This window comes from Gobius niger (genome assembly GCF_951799975.1).
Source record: "Gobius niger genome assembly, chromosome: 1".
NCBI lineage: Eukaryota > Metazoa > Chordata > Actinopteri > Gobiiformes > Gobiidae > Gobius > Gobius niger.
Window position 1 is genome coordinate 18,130,852 of NC_136852.1, and position 21,902 is coordinate 18,152,753.

The 21,902-nt window shown below is 41.2% G+C and overlaps 1 protein-coding gene across 2 annotated transcripts in view; it reads right to left on the reverse strand.

The window, feature by feature from the left end:
- The window catches only part of LOC306962019 (CD166 antigen homolog), a 32,229-nt gene extending 15,939 nt beyond the window's left edge, over positions 1–16,290 (reverse strand). For both annotated transcript variants that reach the window (XM_079555036.1, XM_079555035.1), the window contains exon 1: positions 15,990–16,290. In XM_079555036.1, the coding sequence (XP_079411162.1) occupies positions 15,990–16,050 (61 nt within the window). In that variant the 5' untranslated portion in view covers positions 16,051–16,290. The remainder of the gene's footprint in view (positions 1–15,989) is intronic.
- Positions 16,291–21,902: the final 5,612 nt, after the last annotated feature.

Consider the following 21,902-nt stretch of genomic DNA (forward strand, 5'->3'; position numbering starts at 1 on the left):
CAATATGCCCCAATCCAAACAATATGCAAATCATAGCACAGTGGGAGGCAAATGCTTTGATATAGTGAAGGAAAAAAAAATCATACTGCGACTGCACCTTTAGCTATTAATGCAACATTAATAGGTCAGTCTTTCACTGTGAAAGTTTGATGCAGTAATATAATATTTGGTTGAGTCATAATTTGGCTTACCGTCCCAGAAAGTGTGAGTTCAGATGATTTTCCTTTATTATCTATGGACGCTCTCGACATCAGTGTTATCATATTCTGCTGTGATGGTTGATTTTAAAACAACACAAAAACAATCTCTTTTTGTCTGCTTGACTTCAAAGCAGCAGTAAATTCAGATCTCGGTAGGCAGGTACACTTGTTTTTTTTCCACGTGTTTACTTTGCTTTGTGATATATAGAAATCCCCTGAAGGCCCATTGGCAATTCCCAGAGAACCGGGCCCAAACAGTGGTAGCTCCGCTGTGGGTTAATGGTGTAGGTGGAGGGAGAATAATAGCTGAGGCTAACAATAATAGGCTCAGAGACATGGCTCCATTACACTTCATCTGTGCTTGACATACCCAAGTAACACTCATATATTCAACTGTAGGGGCATCTCGACTCTCAGTGTGGGGCCTATTGTCAATCCACCAAGGTAATCTGAGAAACATATCTACTTCAATCTAAAGCAAAACAGAAATCCAATCTTATTCCTTATTATAAGTTGAAATTTCAAAGAAAAAGCTGCAGACAGACAGAGAGCCTTGTGTTTTCCCCTTGACTCACCTATTCAGTGCAATAAGAAATCTTTAAAAAATAGGAAGCACAGTCTGGAGTTGTGAGTAAATGATGCTAGGATCCTTCCAAACGAATGGCATCCTTAAATTGTTTAGTTGCACTTTAGGAGGGTTACTCCGTGTTAAGTTATGGTTTGTTTTGTTGCAATTTTCAGTATGAGATGATGGTGTTGTGGGCTTGCATCTGATAAATAGACATCTGACAAGAGCAGCTCACAAAATCACAATTTGAATGATTGCTACCGGCGAACCTCAAACATAAATCGTAAATGGAAACACAATCAAAATATGGTCAGATGCCATCACATAACCTGTTATAAATGATCATCTTTCATTGACCTGACCTTAGAATATATTTAAGTCCACTTAACCTTACCTTAATAAACAGATTCACATCTACTGATAACAAATGTAATGCTGCTTTACTGGTGTTTTTCAATGAGAGCAGAACAGGGCACTTGAGAGCACTACAGGTGACGGGCCACTGAAGCAAAGAAAAACAGTTGCAGTCTAGTCTTGTTTCTTTTTTTTTGGCTAAGATCTTGCTACAGCGGAGGGAAACTGCTTCTGTTTATCACCAACTATCTTAAGATAAGATAAGAAAGGACTTTATTGATCTCTCTTTATTGAAGTTCACTTGTTACAGCAGCTCTCAAGAGCACTCAGGGGGGATAAATAGACAGAGAATGTGCATTAAAAAAAGAACAGGACGGTGTGCAAACAAGTAATGGTAAATAGGGGAGCATCTTACGTACAATGGGAAATTGAAAAGAAAACTCTGGGGAAAAAGAATATAAATAGTTATAAAAATTGTATCGCCGCAGTGCAAAGTATACAGTGCTGCAGGTGGTGGTTAAAGTGACACTGATGGAGAGATTATTGCATGTGATTTTGCATGTAAGTTATTGCACAATTGTTTGTACAAATTTCACCACTCTGCACCAGTTTAACAACTATCACCATGCAATGTAATGGGTTTAACTAGTTAATTAATTAGCTAGTTAACTAGATGCTTTCCAAACAGGAAATGGTTCATTTTTATTTTCAAATCAGATCCAACTGTACAAGTACTTACTAAAGATAAAACATTCATTTTTCTTTCTACTTGTAAGGAAAGCATCATACCCGCCTCCCCTCGTCCAATCAATGGCCACAGACTTGTACTTGTATCCAAGGCAACCCACGTTGATGAGATGTGATTGTAGTCTTATATGAGCCACTAAGAGCACAGTATATATTTCAAAGTATTTTTAATCTGGAATGGAATCATTACATTACCAACATGTTGCACTAATGTTGTACAGCTCTAGTCCGATGTAGCTTTTGTGAAGACCATTTTGTTTTGTCAGCAGAGAGACCGATTGCAAAGATAAAAGCTTAATACAGGAGGGTAATTATCGCTTTAAATGACTTGCCATAAGGTTTTCAAGAAATTGATCCTGTGGCGAGATCATTAGTCTTGAAAATGTCCTCTCCGCCACACTCAACCACACAAGCATCCATTCAAAAACCTCCTTTAAAAAAAAAAAAAAAAGTCCCATAAATTGAGTGAGCAGACGAGGATCAGTGAGGGACGTGGTGAGTGGACAGCTCTTAAGACAGCGCCGGCCCTATAGAGTGATTGGGCGGTAAGTGCACTCAGAAATCACATCCATTAAGTTCTGAATTATGTATTTGAGGGGTGTGGGCTGGAAGGGGGAGAGGCCTACGGGGATGATCACAGGGGCGACTCCCAATCCTCACGACACAAACGACATACCATTAAAGGCTACAGGGCTATTAACAAAGCACAGCCACATACCCTCCTATAGTCTTCCTCTGTATTGACCCGTGTGCAGTGACTCAACCCAGTGTCAGTGACTTCACTCTGGTGCTTCCAGTAAAAGATGACATCAAGTTTATCGGAAATATGGTAGAGTAACGTGCTTGTCAAGTTCAACATATCGAACTGCGGGCTGGTCATCATGGTTTGCATAAACCCTTTATAGGGAATTCATTGAAATACTTAAATAAATAAATAAATAATTTCAACTTAAGGGTGTTATTGGGGGACATAGACAAAGTTTATTTCGGTTTTAAAGAGGGGGTATTATGCTTTTTTAAATCACATAGCACCAGTCTATAGCACACCACAATGATGACGCAACCTTGGTCTGTAAATGCAGTAAATTAGAATAACTGCCAGTCTCTCAAAATGGCTGTAGTGAATGTCTTGAAATAGGCCTCTGTCTCTTTAAGAACGTCTGACCCTTTCAGACACGCCCCTCCACATGCTGTCTGTGGCATCAGTGGGGAGGGGCTTCAGCTGAGGAGCAGTGGTTGGTTACTCAGCTGGTGACGAAAGCTCGGAGGCGTCTCCAGGAGGTGGGGGCGTTCCTAGGAGGACTCCCTAAAATGGCTGCCATCAGAGTTTTTACAGATTACTCAAAAATACGTGAATGTGCCAAGGCAACACTTCAGGCATGTTTTTAATGAGGGAATTACATAATAACATGATGTAAAGCTTGAAAAAGTTGATTTTGCATAATACCCCCCCTTTAACATTTTCAGAAAATCAAAGTTACCATATTTGGTTCCTTGCCCTAAAGTGGGGGGGAAAAAATACTGTAAACAAAGTTACCATATTTAGTTCATTGCCCTTTAAAAAATACAAAAGGTTTATACATAAAATATACAAAAAGTACTTTCAGGTCTCGGGGGAGCTGGCATTCAGGAGACGTTGTGTTTTGTGATATTGATGTTTGAATGATCACATCTGTCAAAGGCAAGAGTTTTTGTAACGTGATTGTGCTTTACAACAGTGGGCGGGGTCAGTCACCTCCAATATTGTTTGCCTACAAAATGTACAAAAAAATAACCCTTGGCAACATGAAAACGTAGTCCTAGGTTCTTTTGTCAAGAAAATACTGCAAGTATAAATAACAGGTGCAACGGGCATGTCCAAACATGGACAAAACGAATAAACTTTTTAAGTATGATATGTTGTATGAATATGGTGCCTGCCTTTTTCATGCTGTAATTTCACTCATTTCACTGCGTCCTCCAAAACCAACACATATATCATCACTTAGCACAATTATTCACCAATAAAATGTGTGAGTTTCATCAACTTGCCATGGTTAGTTTTCAAGTTATGTAAAGAAATGTACCATGAATTTAGCCAGACTTGGGTCTTTTTCAGACTTCAGAGAAAGCAGGAAGTTGAGGTTGCGACTGGTCTCTGCTGATTGGTCAAATGCCACAGCAGTGGGACGTGTGATGTAGGGTGATCTCTTCTAATTGGCTGAGTGAGGGCTACATACGTCTTTACCATACTGATGTGCAGCAAGGAGGCCAGATGTAAAGTGTGCGGAAATTACCAAATAGTCACTTGCCCTATAAAAGGTTGAGTCAAATCCTGATTATAATGGTAAAAGAGAACTAAGATGATTTGAAATCCTCAATGCAATGCTTCAAGTAGCTTACATGACTTATAGTACATACAAAGTACTTCTATTTTAAACAACAAATAAAGGTTTAATAAGCACACTTCCAAAAGTTTTGAAAGGAAACTCCCATGTCTCCATAGAAAGGAAGGCTGCAGTTTATTTTTTCTGCAATCAAAATTAAGCCTTGCCCACTCTAATCAAAACAATGGACAACCTGGAAGCATGGCACCAATATGGATAAATTGGCTCAGTAAAATATGTTTTGCAAATAGCAGGCAAATCCATGGTAAATCCCCTCTGCAGCCAGACAAAGCCAGTTTAATTAGACTGGTGACATGTGGAAAATTCACTTAAACTGCCCTTGAAAAGCATGGCTTTCAGACAGGTTTAAAAGCAATGGAAAGCTATTGTAAAAATCAGAATATTTTTAAAGAACAAGTCCAAAAACGTGACTTACGATCTGAAAAGGAGGTCATCTAAGCAGTCACTTATTACTATTTATTTATTTTTATTATTTCTATTTTATGATTTTGAAAAATAAGACACTCTTCTATTGGGATGTCAGTTAATTAATTTCTTTAGCATCAAGGCTAATTTCTGATTTAAACATGCAAAAACACATACTCGAACAGCTTAGTTAAAATCCCTTTTTAAAGACTTAGTGGGGTGGTATATGAAGTGTTTGTTCTCAAGGTTGACCGGCTAGACTCAGTAAAACTAAAATACAGAGGCAACTTGTGTTAGCTGGAAGGATTGGGTCAGACAGCTTTTATTATACCTCCTAATAGATCAAGATCAAATCAGGCCTATAAGGCTCTAAATAGATCTATATTGCAGTAAATTGGCTTTCAATCAGGTGTGAACCATGTCTCAACTAAAAAAAACAACCACAAACTTAAAGGCATTACTAAAGCATAAATGAAATTCCGTATTTCTAATTTAAATGGATAAAGTTTAGAATTGCAGCTGGCCTTGAGTACCACCAGAGGAACCCCAAGGAACACTGGTGGTAGAACTGTTTGGGAACCACTGTTCAGGGAAAAGTCTAAAGCTATTAGAAATTAGATTAGAAAATTAAATTAGAGAAGTGAGGGGTTTCAAAGAGCTATTACTAGTTAAAGCAGAACTAAGTAACTCATGCCCCTAGAGGCCATAAGCGCCACTGCAGATGTCGTAGCATGTTGCATTTTTAAACTTTTTTTACTCATTAATTGTCCGTGAGAGTAAATACTACATTGACAGAAAAGACAAAGCGAGAGGGGGATATTGTACATTGTGCCACAACTCTATGACACAATGGAGATCATTTTTGTCACTCAAACGTGGCTGTAAATACTGCTAAAGTAGCGCTAGCTCGCAGTTAGCTTTGCCCCTTAGCCTGCTAGCTTCTTCTTCGTGATTCTATTAGTGTGTATTGCGCCTCCGGCTCGGTGCAGGGAAAGTTGCAGAGGTGGTTTCTGGCCAGAGACACCAGGGGGAGATGAAAGACCCTCCAATCATCCCATTAACACTGGTATTATCCCCAGATGGACTACAAAAAGGATTTATTAAGGTAAGCAAGTTACTTAGTACTGCTTAAGATAAATGCATGCATGGACTTGATCAGAGAAGCATTGTTGCTTAAGTAATTAACATGTTTTCACTAGAAGTCATAGAAGTGAGAAGAAATTATTAATTAAAGTTATTTATCTATATGTTTCACAGTAAAAAGCAGATGAGAGCGAGTGCAACAATGGTCTATAAATCATGAGCGATGGCTTGTGCTCATCGAGGACAAGGCTGAACATACATAGAAATAGCAGGCTATTGACTTGCTGGTCGGATTACTGTGTGTGGTAGAAGCATAAAAGAAAAAATGTCCGAGGCGCTTGAGTCTATGAAAAAATTAAAAGTCCTTTAATATGCCACGGACCACCAGCCTACGCGCTTAGGAACCAGAGGTCAGGGCAAATATATTTCACACACACACAACATTAAAACAAACAAAAAAAACACAGTGTAGCATGACTGTAAATATGGGCACCATCTTAGGTGAATTTTGTGCATAGGTTTTCATGTCACTCCTCATACTGCCAGATGTGCTAATAGGCGTCTCTAAAATATTCCTAACTCAGTCAAAAAAGCCTCCACCACATCAAAGTGTATTGACTGGGTTCTCTCTGAGAGCTATCACATCACAGACAGAAGGTACAGCTTTTTTGCATATGGGACATTAACCCGGCAGCCTGCTTTGCCTGGAGCAGAGGAGGCAAGTGGAGCAGCACACTTCCCGGTAGTGTCTCCATAGATCATATTGACAAAAATGTGTGTACAGGGCCTCTCCCCCTGGAATTATTTCACTATTAAAACTATACACAATTGACAAAAAAAAAATTGAATTTAGAATACAAAAAGGTTTAACTTTAATGTCTGATGTATTGCATAATAAAGGCCTGTTTGTATCATTGTGATTTTGGCCGGTCTCTCACTCAATCTAATATGTAAAATAAAAATCTGCCTGGCTACACCGTGACATTCACAAAACTCTTGATACAAAGCCCTAATACTAATAATTGTAAAGTAATATCGAGTTTGATGGTTGCAACACTTAGATAACACTGTACTTTCACCAGTATTCATGTTTTGGATATTCTTGCGAGGTGCATTGAAGTGCAAGTATTCCAGCACAAAACACATTAGGAAAGCACTTACATTTAATACTCAAATACTCAATAGAGACAGGAATGGTCATGTCAGACTAAATCAGACTAAAAGCTTCCGCATGTTTCAAAAATAATCTAATAATGAGATTGCAATATGCTTAAACGAAAAGCAGCTACAATCCGATTTCTGTTCAAGTACCTGCCCGGCGCCCAGCACTTCCGGCTCTTTTGTTGTAGTAAAAGTACACCCACCTGCCAGCCCCTCACCCCCTCAGCAGCAGCAGCAGAGGAGGAGGCTTTGAACATTGGATCAGTCCCATGGCAGCTGTTGCCTTTACTATATACATGTGTATGACCGGAGTACATTACGGGTTACCAGTGGTTGCCAGAGGACACCAATCAAAGTAACGGACCCATCCCACATTGACGTTAAATGGACAGAGACCAAACCATCACTTCCAACTAGAATGCATCCACTTATTGATCCTAAAGTGCTCCCGTTCAGACTGTGAGTTATATTTCCGCAAAATGAAAAAACAGATAAATGCAAATTGCAAGACAAAAAAACATACCAACAGCACACTCCACCCTCTTATTGTCTAAACATATGCATATTTTGTGTAAACAGAATTATTAGGAGGTACATATTCTCTATTTGTTCCAGCAGATGGCTTGTGTAGGCTTTCATCTCGGGTAATTGCCCTGGCCAGGCTGATACTTTCACATTAGCCGAGAGAAGAGACACGGGCGCTGTTGTGCACTCATAATGACACAGCTGACCTTCTAACCCTCCCAAACAAAAGCAGGAGGCAGTGCTACCCATCCCAATAAGTCCAAACAGAGCGGCTGGTATAAAGAGGGCTTCAAAAAATGTCCCGCTCTGAAGTAATTCACGGTCTAGTCACTGGAGGATGAATGACGAAAGAGAAATGGTTATCATTAATGATGACACATTCGGGAATTGCTTTTGATATTCCTGCACTCGAAAAAAGGATCAAATACATCTGTGATTAAAAACTTCAGGAATGTAGCCGACAAATGTTTCTATCCAAACAGGCTGCAGAATGAATTGCCAAATTATTGTTTTTGCAACATTAGGTGATACAGTGTTCAAATTGCAAAGTGCCTGAGGTCTTTAGTCTGAATATGGTTCAGACATTTTTCCAACACTGTCAAAACTTAAGTTCCATTTTAGCCTTGTTTTGCTTTGACGGAATTTGCTGCAGGAAGAAAATCATTTCTGTTGATTTTTATGGCACATACTGTGTACTGATTTAGTAATATCACTATTGTTCTGACAAAATTCAAGACAGTTGTCGAATATCCAAAAAATCCTGCTGGGCTGCCGAAGCTTCGTAACAGAATTGTCGGTTTGCTTTTGATATCCATAAGCTCAACACGCTAGCATCCTGCGCATAAAACTTCAAGAGTGAGCAGATGTTTCCATTTAAATCTGCTTAACTGAATTTAAAGCAGTACTAGGTAAGAGGCCATATGCACAACTGCAGGTGTTGTAGCAAGTTGCGATTTCTTATTGTCCGTGAGAGTAAATACTACACTGACAGAAAAGGCGAAGGGAGAGAGGGATATTGTACATCCAATTACACAATAGAAATCATTTTTTTCACTCAAACTTGGCTGTAATACTGTTTGAAGTGGCGCTAGCCCACAGTTAGCTTTGCCCGTTAGCCTGTTAGCTTCTTCTTCCATGAAGTGTAAATGCTTGAAAGTTTCCATTTAATAAAACTCAGCACTTTGGATTTCCCAAAACCTTTCTCTACCAAATATGTATTACAAAAAGGTTATTTTCCCTATATTCTTCCACAACTGATCCCACTTAATGTAATTCTGCCTTTGTCCCTGTCGTCTCCAATGCAGGGCTCCTTTAAGACATGATAATTTCATTAGTACTGCCCATTACATTTTCTTCATGACAAGAGGGCAGGCCATACATCAAGCAGAGATGCTTTTAGCCATCTGCCCTCCAATAGAGAACCTGCTGCTGCCCTCTCCAGTTTCTGTTCCTATGGATAAAATGCCCTACAGATCTGGTATCAACGGCAACACAACAGCCCCGCTTCACCAAAAGAGCTGTCAATAAGTCAGACAAGTGCTGGCGAGCAAAAGAAAAATGCTGGAAATATCTACAAAATATTGCGAGTCTCTAATCTCTGTGGAAATGACAATTCCCCTTCAAGCAAATAGGGTCAGAAGGTTGCTAAAAAACAAAAATAGCTAGACGGTACTAGTCTGGTCATTCATATGTTGTGCAGTTGAGAATATGTTGCTGCTATTTGCTGTTGTTGCAAGAAATTGTATTGTACATAATGGACAAAAGGCGGATGGTTATAACACTGACACTATCAAAAACTGTCCCCCTCAAGGTACCCATAACAGCCCCATGAAAGACATTAACATCCCGGATAATACGCCTGCACTTGTAATGGCTATGTGTTGCATGGGGGGGAGGTCCGGTTTTATCATTCTGGCTTTGAACATGCTCGAACATGCTTCTAAGACACCAAATAATTTAAGAAAAACTCCTTTATACACGCTCCAGGTTCATTTCTCATTGTTACTTTTTCGACTACAGAGGAAATGGCTTGTGAATTTGAGTAAAACAAGTTGTGGCGTGTTCATTACTCAAAATTAGAGTCTGCAAAGCCCATTTAAAGGAATCCTGACGATGTAGAGGTACAGGGAAATTGTTCTAATAGCATACTTTAGGGACCTGTGGAAGTAAAGCGTGATTTCCCTCCATGCAAATCTACTTTATGTATTTCCTTCTTCCACAAACTACGCAGATTTTGTGGCAAACAACACAAAGGGGAAAAAAATATCAAAGGCACAAGTGTACTGCTCTTAGATGTTCTCCCAGAAACACGCGGCCACTTGACCTGCTAAACCTTCCATTAGAAAATTAAGTATGGCATCCAATTAAGAGACAAGGATCTCTTCACTTTTATTGCCGGGTCTGGCGCCGCCCGCAACAGTGCAATAAATGAACAGCAAGTATATCATAAAATATATCTCGAGGGCATTGGAAAATCTTCATTTCTATTCAAACAAAAGGCATGCACTTGTTTGAATACGGCCTGACATTGAGCAAACCATACCATCTTTCAGAATACTAAAGATGATGTATGGATAACTTGCTGATTGAATTTTATTTTTACAAGATGTTGTGCATCAAGTAAAAAGAGAAAAAAAAAGCACTGGAGGCTGACTGGTGCAGAAAGAAAGAAGACATGTTCGTGTTTTAATGAAAGCAGATGTTTATAATAGAGTGGGAAGAGCATGCAGAATATTAAAGGTGAGGTTATATCACACTAAGTGCTGCCCATTCACTCCCTTCCATTAATGACTGTAAACAAGTTTTGCGCAACACAAAATGAGTCAGAGGTCACGTGTGTCTATGCACTGGACTACACAAAATGGTTTCAGATTATTTCACCATGAAACATTTCTGCGATGAAAGAATCTCACAGACACTACAGCCTACAGGTTTAAGGCCAACCCCGTGTGTGACAAAAAAAAAACCCACACATATTTGTTGCACTTTTTGATTTACTGTTGCGCTTACTTGCTTTATAACCTAACTTTATATGTCTAAAAACTCGTGCTGTCCACAGTGAGTGAAGAGACTTCGCCTGCAAGTTCAAGTGAAGCAGCAGTAATCAAAGATGGCTGGAGGCGCCACAGGCCGGTGCCTCCGCAGACTGAAGGGAAGAGTGGTGGACATGACGCCGACACAAAGAAAAGAGCTTTTAAACTGGCAAGAAGTGTGAATGGAGAGGTCAAAGTCAGGCACAAAAATCCGACTGTGGTATGCACCCGAAAGCAGGGCTGAGCGATGCGGCAAAGAATGGAAATTTATTCTAACTGCACCAAATGAGTACAGTCAATCCTTAAAGGAGTTTGTAACGAGAGAATTTTGAGAGGGAAGTGGGGATTTTAAAAGCAGAGATTTGAACTGTTCGGCAATAAAAATGCTTTTCCGTCCACACTGGGACGCCAGAACAAAATTACTGTGATATTGTTTACGAGACATTAAAACGCGTTTAACTGGATGATTTATGCCATGAAGTATTAGGGCATTGGTTGTGCAACAAAGTGGGTCCCCAGGGGGTCTCTAGACGGGCACGCTTTGCCTCATGGTGTCACTTACAGATTCTCTATGGTCTAAAACTGTCCTCACGCTTAATTGGGCCTCTGAGATAATTCATTAAAATGAGGCCTAATACAGCAGGCGAACAAAGATCCCGCGTGTTGGAGGAGATGGGTGTGGCACCGGGCTTTTCATATGGAGGAGATCCCCCCCTACCCTTCCTTAGTCGGGGCGCACATGCGAGAAGCGGGACAGGCAGCAACAGCAGCAGCAGCAACTCCGAGGGGTGTGTGCTGTTCCATATTAATGACAAAGAGCAAGAAGTCGCTATCATGGGCCCATTTGTTTAAGAAGAGCCGGCTCACAATACAGTCGGCAGGAGTCCCCAGGAATCCAGTGAAAGGCTTCATGACAAAAGACAGAAGAAACTGCATTTTTTGTCCTCGATACTGGGGGCTGCCCGATTCTAGTGTGACGCCGGTCATTCACAAAACCCAGGTTCTCTCTGTGCATTGCAAAGGGGCCGTCCTGCACAAAGACAGGCTTTGGGGTTGTTGTCTCTCCTGTTGTTAAGCCTAAAACAATAGCCTCTGTTCTGCCCCTGAATGAAAAGTAAACCATTACTTTACAATGCAGGAAGTAGGAAGCGGGGAAACAGAAATCTTCCATTCATTTTGGTGACAAAGTTAGACCTTTAAGCAGTGTTTCGGGTAATTATTGTGATAAATCGAAGCAGCTTTTATAAACCTGTCCAGAAATGAAAGAAAATGGACAGCTGAGAGGCAATTTCAGACACGATTATAAAAAGATGAGCACTTCTCACCCTCTTCGCCTGAAGAAGGGGGCGAGCCAATCAACAAAGTGTAATTAAGATTTACTAGCTGCCATTTTACTGATAATTCTGTGGGAAACTATCAGCACAGAACAAAAACCCCATTTAGTATTGCCTCAGACTACTCACTTCTAATTTATGCTTTTGTGAGAAGTTTAATGGGTGGAGAGAAAAAAAAATAACTTTTGGATATGGTGATTGAATACATGCTGTGCCCGTGCCGTGATTCGTACAATATAGCTTTTAGGCTATAATAACAAACCCATTACGAAGCAGTATAGGTAGCCTGAGTGATGTGACCAAATTGCTTTTCTTTCAACAACTGCAAACACAAGCGGGCATAATAAAGAGACACCGTGCGCCCCTTTGCGGCCCTAAAACCAACATAAGTCCACCTGTTTCAAGGCGGGGGGAGGGGCTGGTGCACAAGTGTGTGATGTTCCAGAAGACGGCTGAACAAATAAAACAAAACATGCTTTTTGTTTGCTTACAGTCAAACCATTGTGTGATGTGATGTCTGATGGCACCAAGTATCTTTTAGCATGTGAATTTATGGATTTTTTTTTAGGCTATTAATTAGGCTGCCTTGTGTAGCCGAGCACTATACCATATGGTGGGGACGCATATGATATCACCATCCATTCTCCAGGGACAAAGTGATGCATCTGCTTACTGTTTCCAATCCCCAGGTTGTAAGTCCACTTCAGGCTACTGTTCAAATCCACAAGTCCCGTTTTAAAGAGAAATAAAACAATGCACGTACTTGTTTTTGCACATTTAATGACTACGCTACAGCCACTAATTAAGAGACATTCTGAAGTTGGGTTTGTTGTGTTTTTTTGAAGAGCTAAAAACTAAAGTAGCTGTGGCAATAATTAACCTCAGACGATGGGGGGATGTGAATGGCACTGCTAAGGGCGCTGGTAGGAATCCGGCCCCCTGAGGAGCACTAACATGGGCCTCCCCGAGTCTAACGCGACTTTAATTTACAGTAGCAATGAGCCAAGAAAAAGACCCGGCTTCTTAAAATGCACCACACATTCTCGTTTTGTTACTGAATTCTCATCAGTGCCTAAGGAGCACATAATCAGCCAGCTCATCCGAGGTAAACTCCCCCCATATCGAACATCTGTTTCTTTCTTATTTCTTCACTTGTTTTGTGATTCTCTCTGGCAGATAATGGCATCTGTCTCACTTTACACTCAATTCCAAGGTGTAGTCAACTGGAATGCGTCAGAATTGCAAATAATACGCAATGCACACGACGGCTGTCCCTTATTTTCACCTTCGTTCTATATCAACTTGGTCTGAGTAACACTGTGAAACACGTGTTAAAGGTCGTTGGCTTGTGAAAACTTAAAATAAACGTTGTAAAATGTATCATAGACAAAAGTTCCTAAGTCGCTATTTGTTTTTCGCTTCTCCTTTAAAGGGGCTAGATGCAAGTTGGTCATTTTTATACTCACTACTGCCACCTCAGGTCTTACGCGTTACTGCAGGAACTTCGGACCCGAATTAACACCTTTTTGAGTGACAGTGCATGATTTTAGAGGCAGTTGTGGTGAATAGGTCGGTTGACTGCATCTAGTATCGTTGGAGTCAATAATATCGTTTATCGCGATACTTTCCTGCCTCAATATATCGAACTTCAAATTTGTTATCGTGACAGGCCTACCCATGGTATCACTCATCTTCATTCTAAAAAGTTACTCTTACCAATAACGGCTAAAGAACTTACTTTTGAAATGGGGCTTGTTGAAAAGGTTTGGGTTTCTAATTACCTGGTCAAAAATATTTGTTTTACTGTATTTTCAATCAGCATTGGTTTATTCACACTTGTAAAGCCTAGGTGCAGCATTTTTCTTCTTCTTTTCAACAGCTCCATTTGGTTCAGCTCCATTTGGTTCAGCTGGCCCACTTCTCCAGACAGCAAGTAAATTTTGCATGAATGGGTACAATACTTTCAAAGTCACAAAGAAAGAAGAAATCTCTGAAGAAGAAACAAAAGCAACCGACAGGCAGACTTCAAACAACAAGCCAAGAAACACAAGACGACAACCAAAGAAGACGCACAGTTGCACCGAAATCTTAAGTTAGCCAAGGAGACAATTAAGGCGGCTGCTGCTTCCTCTGTATTAACATCACAGCACCGAGGCGAGCCTACACATAACCTATTTAGAGATGAGAGTCGGCCAAGTGCATCTATCGCAGGTGAAATTGGGTGACCCCACTAAGAGATTAGTCCATTAGCAAAAAAGGGAGAGCCCCCCCAGTCGCTTGACAAGTAATACCAGCTGTGACAGGGAGCAGCGGCTGTCTGCTGAGGAGGGGCCCGTGGGTGGGGGAAGGGAGGAGACAAGTGGGCAAAAAAAAAAGCATCTTTCCAGACTTTTTTGTTCCGAGAGAAGAGATACTCCTTTGTCATTTAGTTGTGCAATAAATCACCGAAACCCCTAGTGCTCTGCTCTTTCCAAGTATAATCAAGTTTATATTAGAATTAATAATGCGCTTTGTAAATATCAAACATAATAAACAACCCTTGCACTGTGAAATACATCTGTAAAATCTATAAATTACAAATAGCTTTTCGTCGACATCTTTGACATTTTACAGCCAGACCTTTTAAGTGAAATATTGTCCAACTTTTTTACGCTTATGCGGGACCATGAGCCAGCTTAACTCTAAGCTTCATCTCAAGTAGTTTTTTGTTTGCTTATTGTTGCAAAGCACGTCGGGTTATTACACTGGCAAAGGACAAATCCACCGAGAAAAGGTCAGAGTTGATAGTCCTTGATCCATTTCCCAAACAGGATGAATGAAGGGCATTTTCCAGTCAACCCCATTGCCATATTCATAGTCACAGTGGAAGGCAGATGTTTCGACGAAATGTGGAAAAGGGGGGAAAGAAAAAGATACCTTTGGAGCCAGGGACATCACTAGCCATCTGCAGTGCCATTACTTAAGAAAACTACTTAAGTCACAGGGGTATAAGCAACCATAAAGTGTCGCCCTATTACCAACTCTGTGCGCAGTTTCCCAGTGAGTAGCGGATGAGAGTGCAGCAGAATGATGCCATAAAAGCCAACCTGAAAGGCCCATTCGCTTCCCCTCAAACAAACCACCTGAGCCTGACGGATAGGTGCAGCTTGCTGTTAATTTACTACAACACGCGTCAGTGTGCTGTGACGAGGTGGGCAGGGAACAGCTAAGCCCCTTGGCCCCCTTTCCTCTACATGTCAGGGAACAAGCTGGACTCTAACACAAGCTTTAATGGCCTGGTTGAAAGATGTTAGAGATACCAGCACCACATGGCCCATTTTGTAATCCAAAACAGGCTCTAAATAGGACTTGAAATGATCACAATTTTTCAGTGTTCAAGTACAGCCTGCATCCAGGGTTTAATAGGCAGTTGTAACATTACACTTGGATTTGCATGCATCTCAGACTGAGCAACCACAACAGGCAAATGTGATGTCTACAATTTTCCAAGCCTGACTCCATCATGTTAAATAATGGTTATAAATGCCCTACAACATTATCAAACCGGCAGCAGCAGCCCATAATTACATTAAAGCACCATGCAGGATGTGAAGCCCTCATCATCCGTTGCTAACAGCAAACTGGAAACGGAGTTCTCAGGGTGACATCATATATCAGGCACACGTGAAGGGAGCGATCACGGAGGTGTACGACAACCTCAGAGCCTCTCCCATCTCTAGGACAATAAAACAGTGGCAGAAGCGGGCCTACTAGATCAATGAGTATACCGGTGGCATCACGGTCTATGTGAGGCAAACTCAGCACAGCTATCAAGTCTATATACTGCTTATTAAGGCTTTTTTTTTTTTAAACTGCTAGAGAATCTATTGGGAGGTTTGAGGAAAATAATATGTGCACAAGCATCATTCCAACTTGTGTAAAACTTAAGAAGACAGGTGCAGTTTGGAAATAGTTAATAACTTTTACAATAAGATATTAAAGTTTACCTGCATGGTCTTTAGCTTCTCTAAACCATTCATGCATTCATAACCCCCCTTAATTGTGCTGAATAACAAACAAACCCGTGCTTACAAGTTTATCAGTGCGCATAAACATAAAGAGGACTCCATCACCTGCTCACACCTGTGAGTTTAGCTCTATACCGCGGCATTAGCGCACGAAACCGCGCGTAAAAACGCGAGACAATAGCTTACCTTGGCGGAGAAGTGCCGCGAACAGGATGGCACACAGGCAGCCGGTGGACAACAAGTGCATCCTGGTGAGTTTTACAAATCCTTGTTCTCCCTCAAACCTTCGTCTAAAACACTGGGCTGTGTTTTTGGTGCGGGCGCAAGGGCTGGAGAGGTCTTTGTGACTCTGGTGGGGCTGTTTTCTAAAGGCAGCTCTCTACAGTTTCGGCTCCAGTCTGCTGCATGTGCTCGCCCAAGTCGCTCGCATCAGTTGTGGTGAACAGGTAATTGTGAGAGCCGCTGAGTCTGGAGGAAGGCGGGGGTTGGTGTGTGCGGCCCCGCCCATGGACACCCCCTGTTCCTCTCTCTCCAACCCCCCACTCCTTTCTTAAGACCCCCTCCAAACCTCTTTTCAGTTCTCCCCTCGGTCTCCCTCGGCCCCCCCTCCAGTGCCCGCTCTTTTTCACTCTTTATCCCACAAGCTCGTACGTGCATGTGTACGTGCACTCTCGGTGAACATTCTGAAGTACACTTGATGCAGAACATCCAATAAGTGCACCCTTTTAGTGGCCCACAACTGCCTCTTAACTGGACAAGTGTAACTGAACATATAAAGACGTTGTTCACTTATTATAATTATTATTACAGATTAGCTCAATTAGCAGTTTCATTGCCATAGATAAACGCAGGCATGCAGAATGTGCTTTCTACTTGTCTTTTGTTTGACACTCGAATTGGAAGCGTCTGTAATGTTTTCAGCTATATTCAGCTTATGCCACACACACTGACTGCAGCTACTCAGTGCCTTTTCAATCAAGCTCAAACTCTTTTCCTGTGATCCTGCGGTGTTACATTTTTAGGAAGGAGTCTATTCTGTTCAATGTTACATATTAATATTTTAACCTGGCAATTTTCATTAGCTGTAGTCGTTAATTATTCAAGCTTCCTCGCATATGTTTTAATGACTCCACTGATTACCATTATTAATAATGTAATGAACAGATGAACTGTATGAATGAATTGTATTTTTTGATGAGAAATACTCATTACATGTGGGACGGGCTGGGCTATGCTACTTACATCGTTGAACAGCCAACATTATTGTCCCAGTTCTTCCAACTTACTTTGCAAATTGTTTTAAAGGGTTCGATTTGCATGGAACATGGAGAACATGACATGAGAGCCACCCCCAGTATATGATATACTACTTTTGATGTCCCCACTGTAACCTGCGGTTTAACCTTTGTGTGCTTTGTGGATATAAAAGCTAATTAAATGGTGCCTTTATCTCATATGAGATGGTGTTCAAGAATGTCCCACCACAGTATACAGGTTTTGATTTATTTACTTAAAATAACCCAAAACAGAGATTTATTTTATGCAAAAGAGGTCACTTAATTTTCATTGCTATTCTTGTGTAACAAAAACAACATAGACTTAATGCTGATAAGACTAGAGATGGGGAAGGGGGAAAAAAACAACAACAATATGAATACAATCTTAGTAATTAAAGTGTGAGCAATTACTATACTGCACAGAACGAGGAGCACAGTTCCCAGCGTGCAAACTATTTAAAATATGTTTTATGGTTTCACACATTTTATTAATTAATGTGGTTCACCACCTCTGCATGGAGATGTCGGGAAGTTGCTGCTTGTGTGTGTCAATGACTTCCAGAGAAAAGAGTGGATCTGAGTGTACGGTCTGCGTAGGCATGTCAGGAAGTTGCTGCTTGTGTGTGTCAATGACTTCCAGAGAAAAGAGTGGATCTGAGTGTACGGTCTGCGTAGGCATGTCAGGAAGTTGCTGCTTGTTTGATGTCAATAACTTTCAAACTCAAATGTTATTGTTTATATGATGGTAATACCGCGGTGGACAGGTGCAGATCCCTGGCAGGTATTGACATGAAACCCCTCTGCTTCACACTCACTGCATGACTATGGGGTGTGGTTTAATCGTCATCATCTTCTGTGGCTTTGAGGCAGGCGTGGTCTCATCTGTGCTCCTTCAATGGAGCCCATGCAGGAAGGAAAGCCCACGTTACATCGGATGGACTTCAGAAATGATCAGCTCCCGTTCGTCCATTCCTCTGCAGGCAGGTGCATTGCTGGGGAGAGCGTCACGATATAAGAGGCCTGGCTGTAGACCAATGTTAAACTGTAAGAGGAGCAAAAGACTAGACTGTTTGGTTCTTGTGGACATGTGAGGCGTCTCGTGTTTGATCTCTCTGCTTACGGTGCGTGCAAATGACAACATAATTTACTCAGATCTGAAAAAAATATGTATATCTAAAAAAACAATAATAACAAAATAATAGCAATAAAAGATAGAAGATGTAGTATAAATACACCTGCACATTACATTTAGTCGATCTCCATTCGTTGAAAGTGTTTTTTGCATTACATTACACCTTTTTACAAAGACAGTAATACATAGACGGTCCCTAAGTTCGTAGGATCTAGTTGGAGGTAAATATCCAACGTCCAACGTGAAACCAACTTCACTGCAGTGAGAAATATGGCTTAACTTTATCCCTCACCAATGTCACGTGCAGTTCTCCATTTCCACAGCGAAAATAAAAATTAGACCATGCAGGTTGTGTACCACATTTGCAGCAAATGTAATAATTTACTGCTGTGCTGTAACTACATAATCATGCTTGTCTGATCACAAAATGTTTCTTTAGTTGCACATGCTGAGTGTCAGGCCAGGCCCTGGTGTGAAATCTATGTAGGTCTGCCAGTGATGGCTTGTGCAAATGGAGTGGGGGCACTGACTGTGGAAACCTAATGCAATTTGATTAGAAGTTAACTGCACAGCAATATTTTTCTTGCCTCAGTGCGCCGCGAGAAAAAAGGAACTGTTTTGCCTTTTTTTCTCCCCGTCATGTGGACGACTGAGTCATGAGCCTGGAGCCATGATGTTCAATTACCAAACAATTGCATTTTGGTTATAATTGGGAGGTTCAGGTGCAGTGGTCAAGGACTGAATAATAATAATAAAAACACAAGCCAGGACTCCTGCTTCTTTAGCACGTGTATCAAAGCACATGTGAAGTTCATCTTGTATTCCTAAGAGTGTTTCCAGTCACTCGCAATGACTGATGAGTGCGATTGGAATAATGAATTACAATACATCATGTCATATCGGCAAAACCGTGGCGGCTGCTGCTGGCTTTTATTTTGATAAAAGGGCCAGCGCTCCTATTTTGACATGTAGTGAGGCTTACTGTGACACCTCTCCCACATGTGAGCCGGGAACAAACAGCATTGTGTTGCTAAGAACTGGGGCTATAAAATTATACAGTGTATTTCTGTCAGATGCTGCAAAGTCTCTTCTCTCACCCCACCTGCCTCTGTCCCAGATCCAGCCTAATTACTGCGAGTGCACCTCAAGTTCAGAGAAAAATGTTGTCAGTATTATCGTGCTACATGGTAACCAGAGTGGATTACAGGCTTAACAGGATCTCCCCGCTTTCAGCAGTTCTCTAGTCATTAGTTTATTCAAGGAATGCTTTTTCGTGTTAACATTGTTTTTGTTTTTTGTTTTTTTCCAGCTGCCTTTAAATCTTAATCAAGACTTTTGAATCATTTAATCTTTTTAAATGAATCACGTTTGAATAATTTCAAGCACGCTCTTGTTTAGCGGCAGATTTTCACATGGCATCTCGCTTTGAATATCTTTGCTGATATTTATCCAGGTTTGGGACTGACTCTGCGAGTGAATCAGGATACACAATTGAAATGACCAGGGACACAACAACAGTGCTTGCCTGTGGCATTTGAACCACCTACCCTTCGATCACAAGACGACCCACTTGGTTTATTTGGTAGGGACAGTGCAAGTTAATGAACAAGCCACACCGGATTGTAGCCTTAGGCTAATTTTCATCCGTCGTCCCCAATGCGCACTCTCAAACACACTCTCATACATCCTGGCCTATTGTACATGTTTTTAGTGGTAGGGGAAACCGGAGTACCCGGAGGAAACCTACGCAGACACGGGGAGAACATGCAAACTCCACACAGAAAGGCCCCGTCCCTGGTGGGAATCGAACCCGGACCTTCTAGCTGTGAAGCACAAGCACTAACCGCTGTGCTACCGTGCCGCCCTATCTTACTGTTTGTTATAACTCCTCTTGTTTTTGAAATCTATAACTACAAACTGGGGGGGTATTTCCTGATACCTTGGTCGAAATCCGCCCCTGTTGCTTTGATACCTGAATAACACCAGGGCCAATAAGGACAGGTTCATTTGGCTGCAGTCCAGGATTGCGAATGAAGTAGTGCCCCCCTTCACAAGCTGCTCCTCAGAGATACAAGTGATTAGTCTCCTCCTCCTTCACACCAGCCATCAGTAAACTGTGTCAAGTCGCAAACAGTGACCGTGGCATTTTGGGATCGGAAGGACCACTTAATGGCCAGTGCTGCATCGGCCAAGCAGCCCATTTCGGATCAATAATAGCTTCATTAGTTTAATCTGATTGAGTGCGTGAGCCGCCTGTAGTCAATGCACTGTTACCTCTCTTTCTCGCTGCTAATCGATCACATTGTTCTCTTCAGAGCTTAACTTTCACCCCCCAAACTAATCCTCACATTTTCACCAAGAGAAAACTGCTTTTTTTTTTTTTTTGTGGTGATAGAGGTGTGTAAACCAAGTTGTATGATTCATTAAAGGCATCACAAAACTTCAGACCAGGGCAGATATCTATATGTCTTCATTCTTCTCCATTGTTTACTTCAGTAATTTAGTCCGTATTTATTTTTCATTCTGTTATCATTTACTTTCTCATGGTGTGTCCAACCTTTTTATAATTGGATTTGTTGTTGGCGGGTTTTACACTTATGACAGCCTGTTAAATGTACGTCAAATATTGGCTTCAGTTTTAGCACTTTTAGCGCGGTGTTTTGCTCACGGCCAACTCTGGAGGGAGATGTGAGGTTGAGTGTACGTGTCAGCCATACTGGTGCTGTCAAGTCCAATATGCAGCGTCTATCAGAGCTGAAAATAGCTTTATGCTTCTGCCTCTTGACCTGGGGTTGATAAGAGCAGTGGGAATGAATTCATTTGTGAGCTGTAAGTCCACCGCGTCCACCCTTAACACCTCAAAATCCTACCTCGAATTTAGACTGTTATTTTTCTGCAGTTGTGGCTTTACCTAGCACATAGCACCAATGATTAATACAATTCAAAAAAGCAGCTTTGCACACTGAAGTAGCCTTGAGCGTGCAAAGCTGCTTTTTGAATTGGGGATTTTCCTCGGCATCTGCACCTTCTGTCATTTCTCAATTGATTAAACAAACCCTATAGTGACCTGAATTATGGTCATTTGCAATGGTACTCTGATAATGCGTTGTATCTACACATTGTAAATGTCCTTCAACATTTCTCTCAGACAGTGCTTCCTGCGCCTTTACCCTATATGTGCAATGCTTCATAGACATCACTTTGTTTTTCAACTTGTCTCTTTTCCACATTCGGATTGCTTTGTATGACTAACTGTTATTGTCAGTTTCCCGACACCACAAAGAAAGGAAAGACGGTTCATTTAGAAGCTATTATGTGTGTAGTGGTTTTGTAGCGTTTTGTCTCAAATATGCTGTGACTACGTGTGTCGGGTCTTTTCTCTCCCCTGTTAATCCTATATTCTCGGGCGTCATGGCAAATTTCCTGAGACAAATGGTCTTAGAAATGTTGGTTTACCATCTTATTGTTCGATTAAAATGTTATCGAAAGAGGCTTACAATTTTCTGGAGAGCGTGCATGCACCATGCTCTGTCGAAAATAGTTCCTGTTGCCTGAATCAATCTTGACTCTGTTTGACTTGTTGTAATAATACAGAAATACTTATATAATGTACTGTAGTCTTTTACTGACGCACTACATCCTCTAGAACATCTGACATGCACATGTGTAGCATTATTATTACTTTAATTC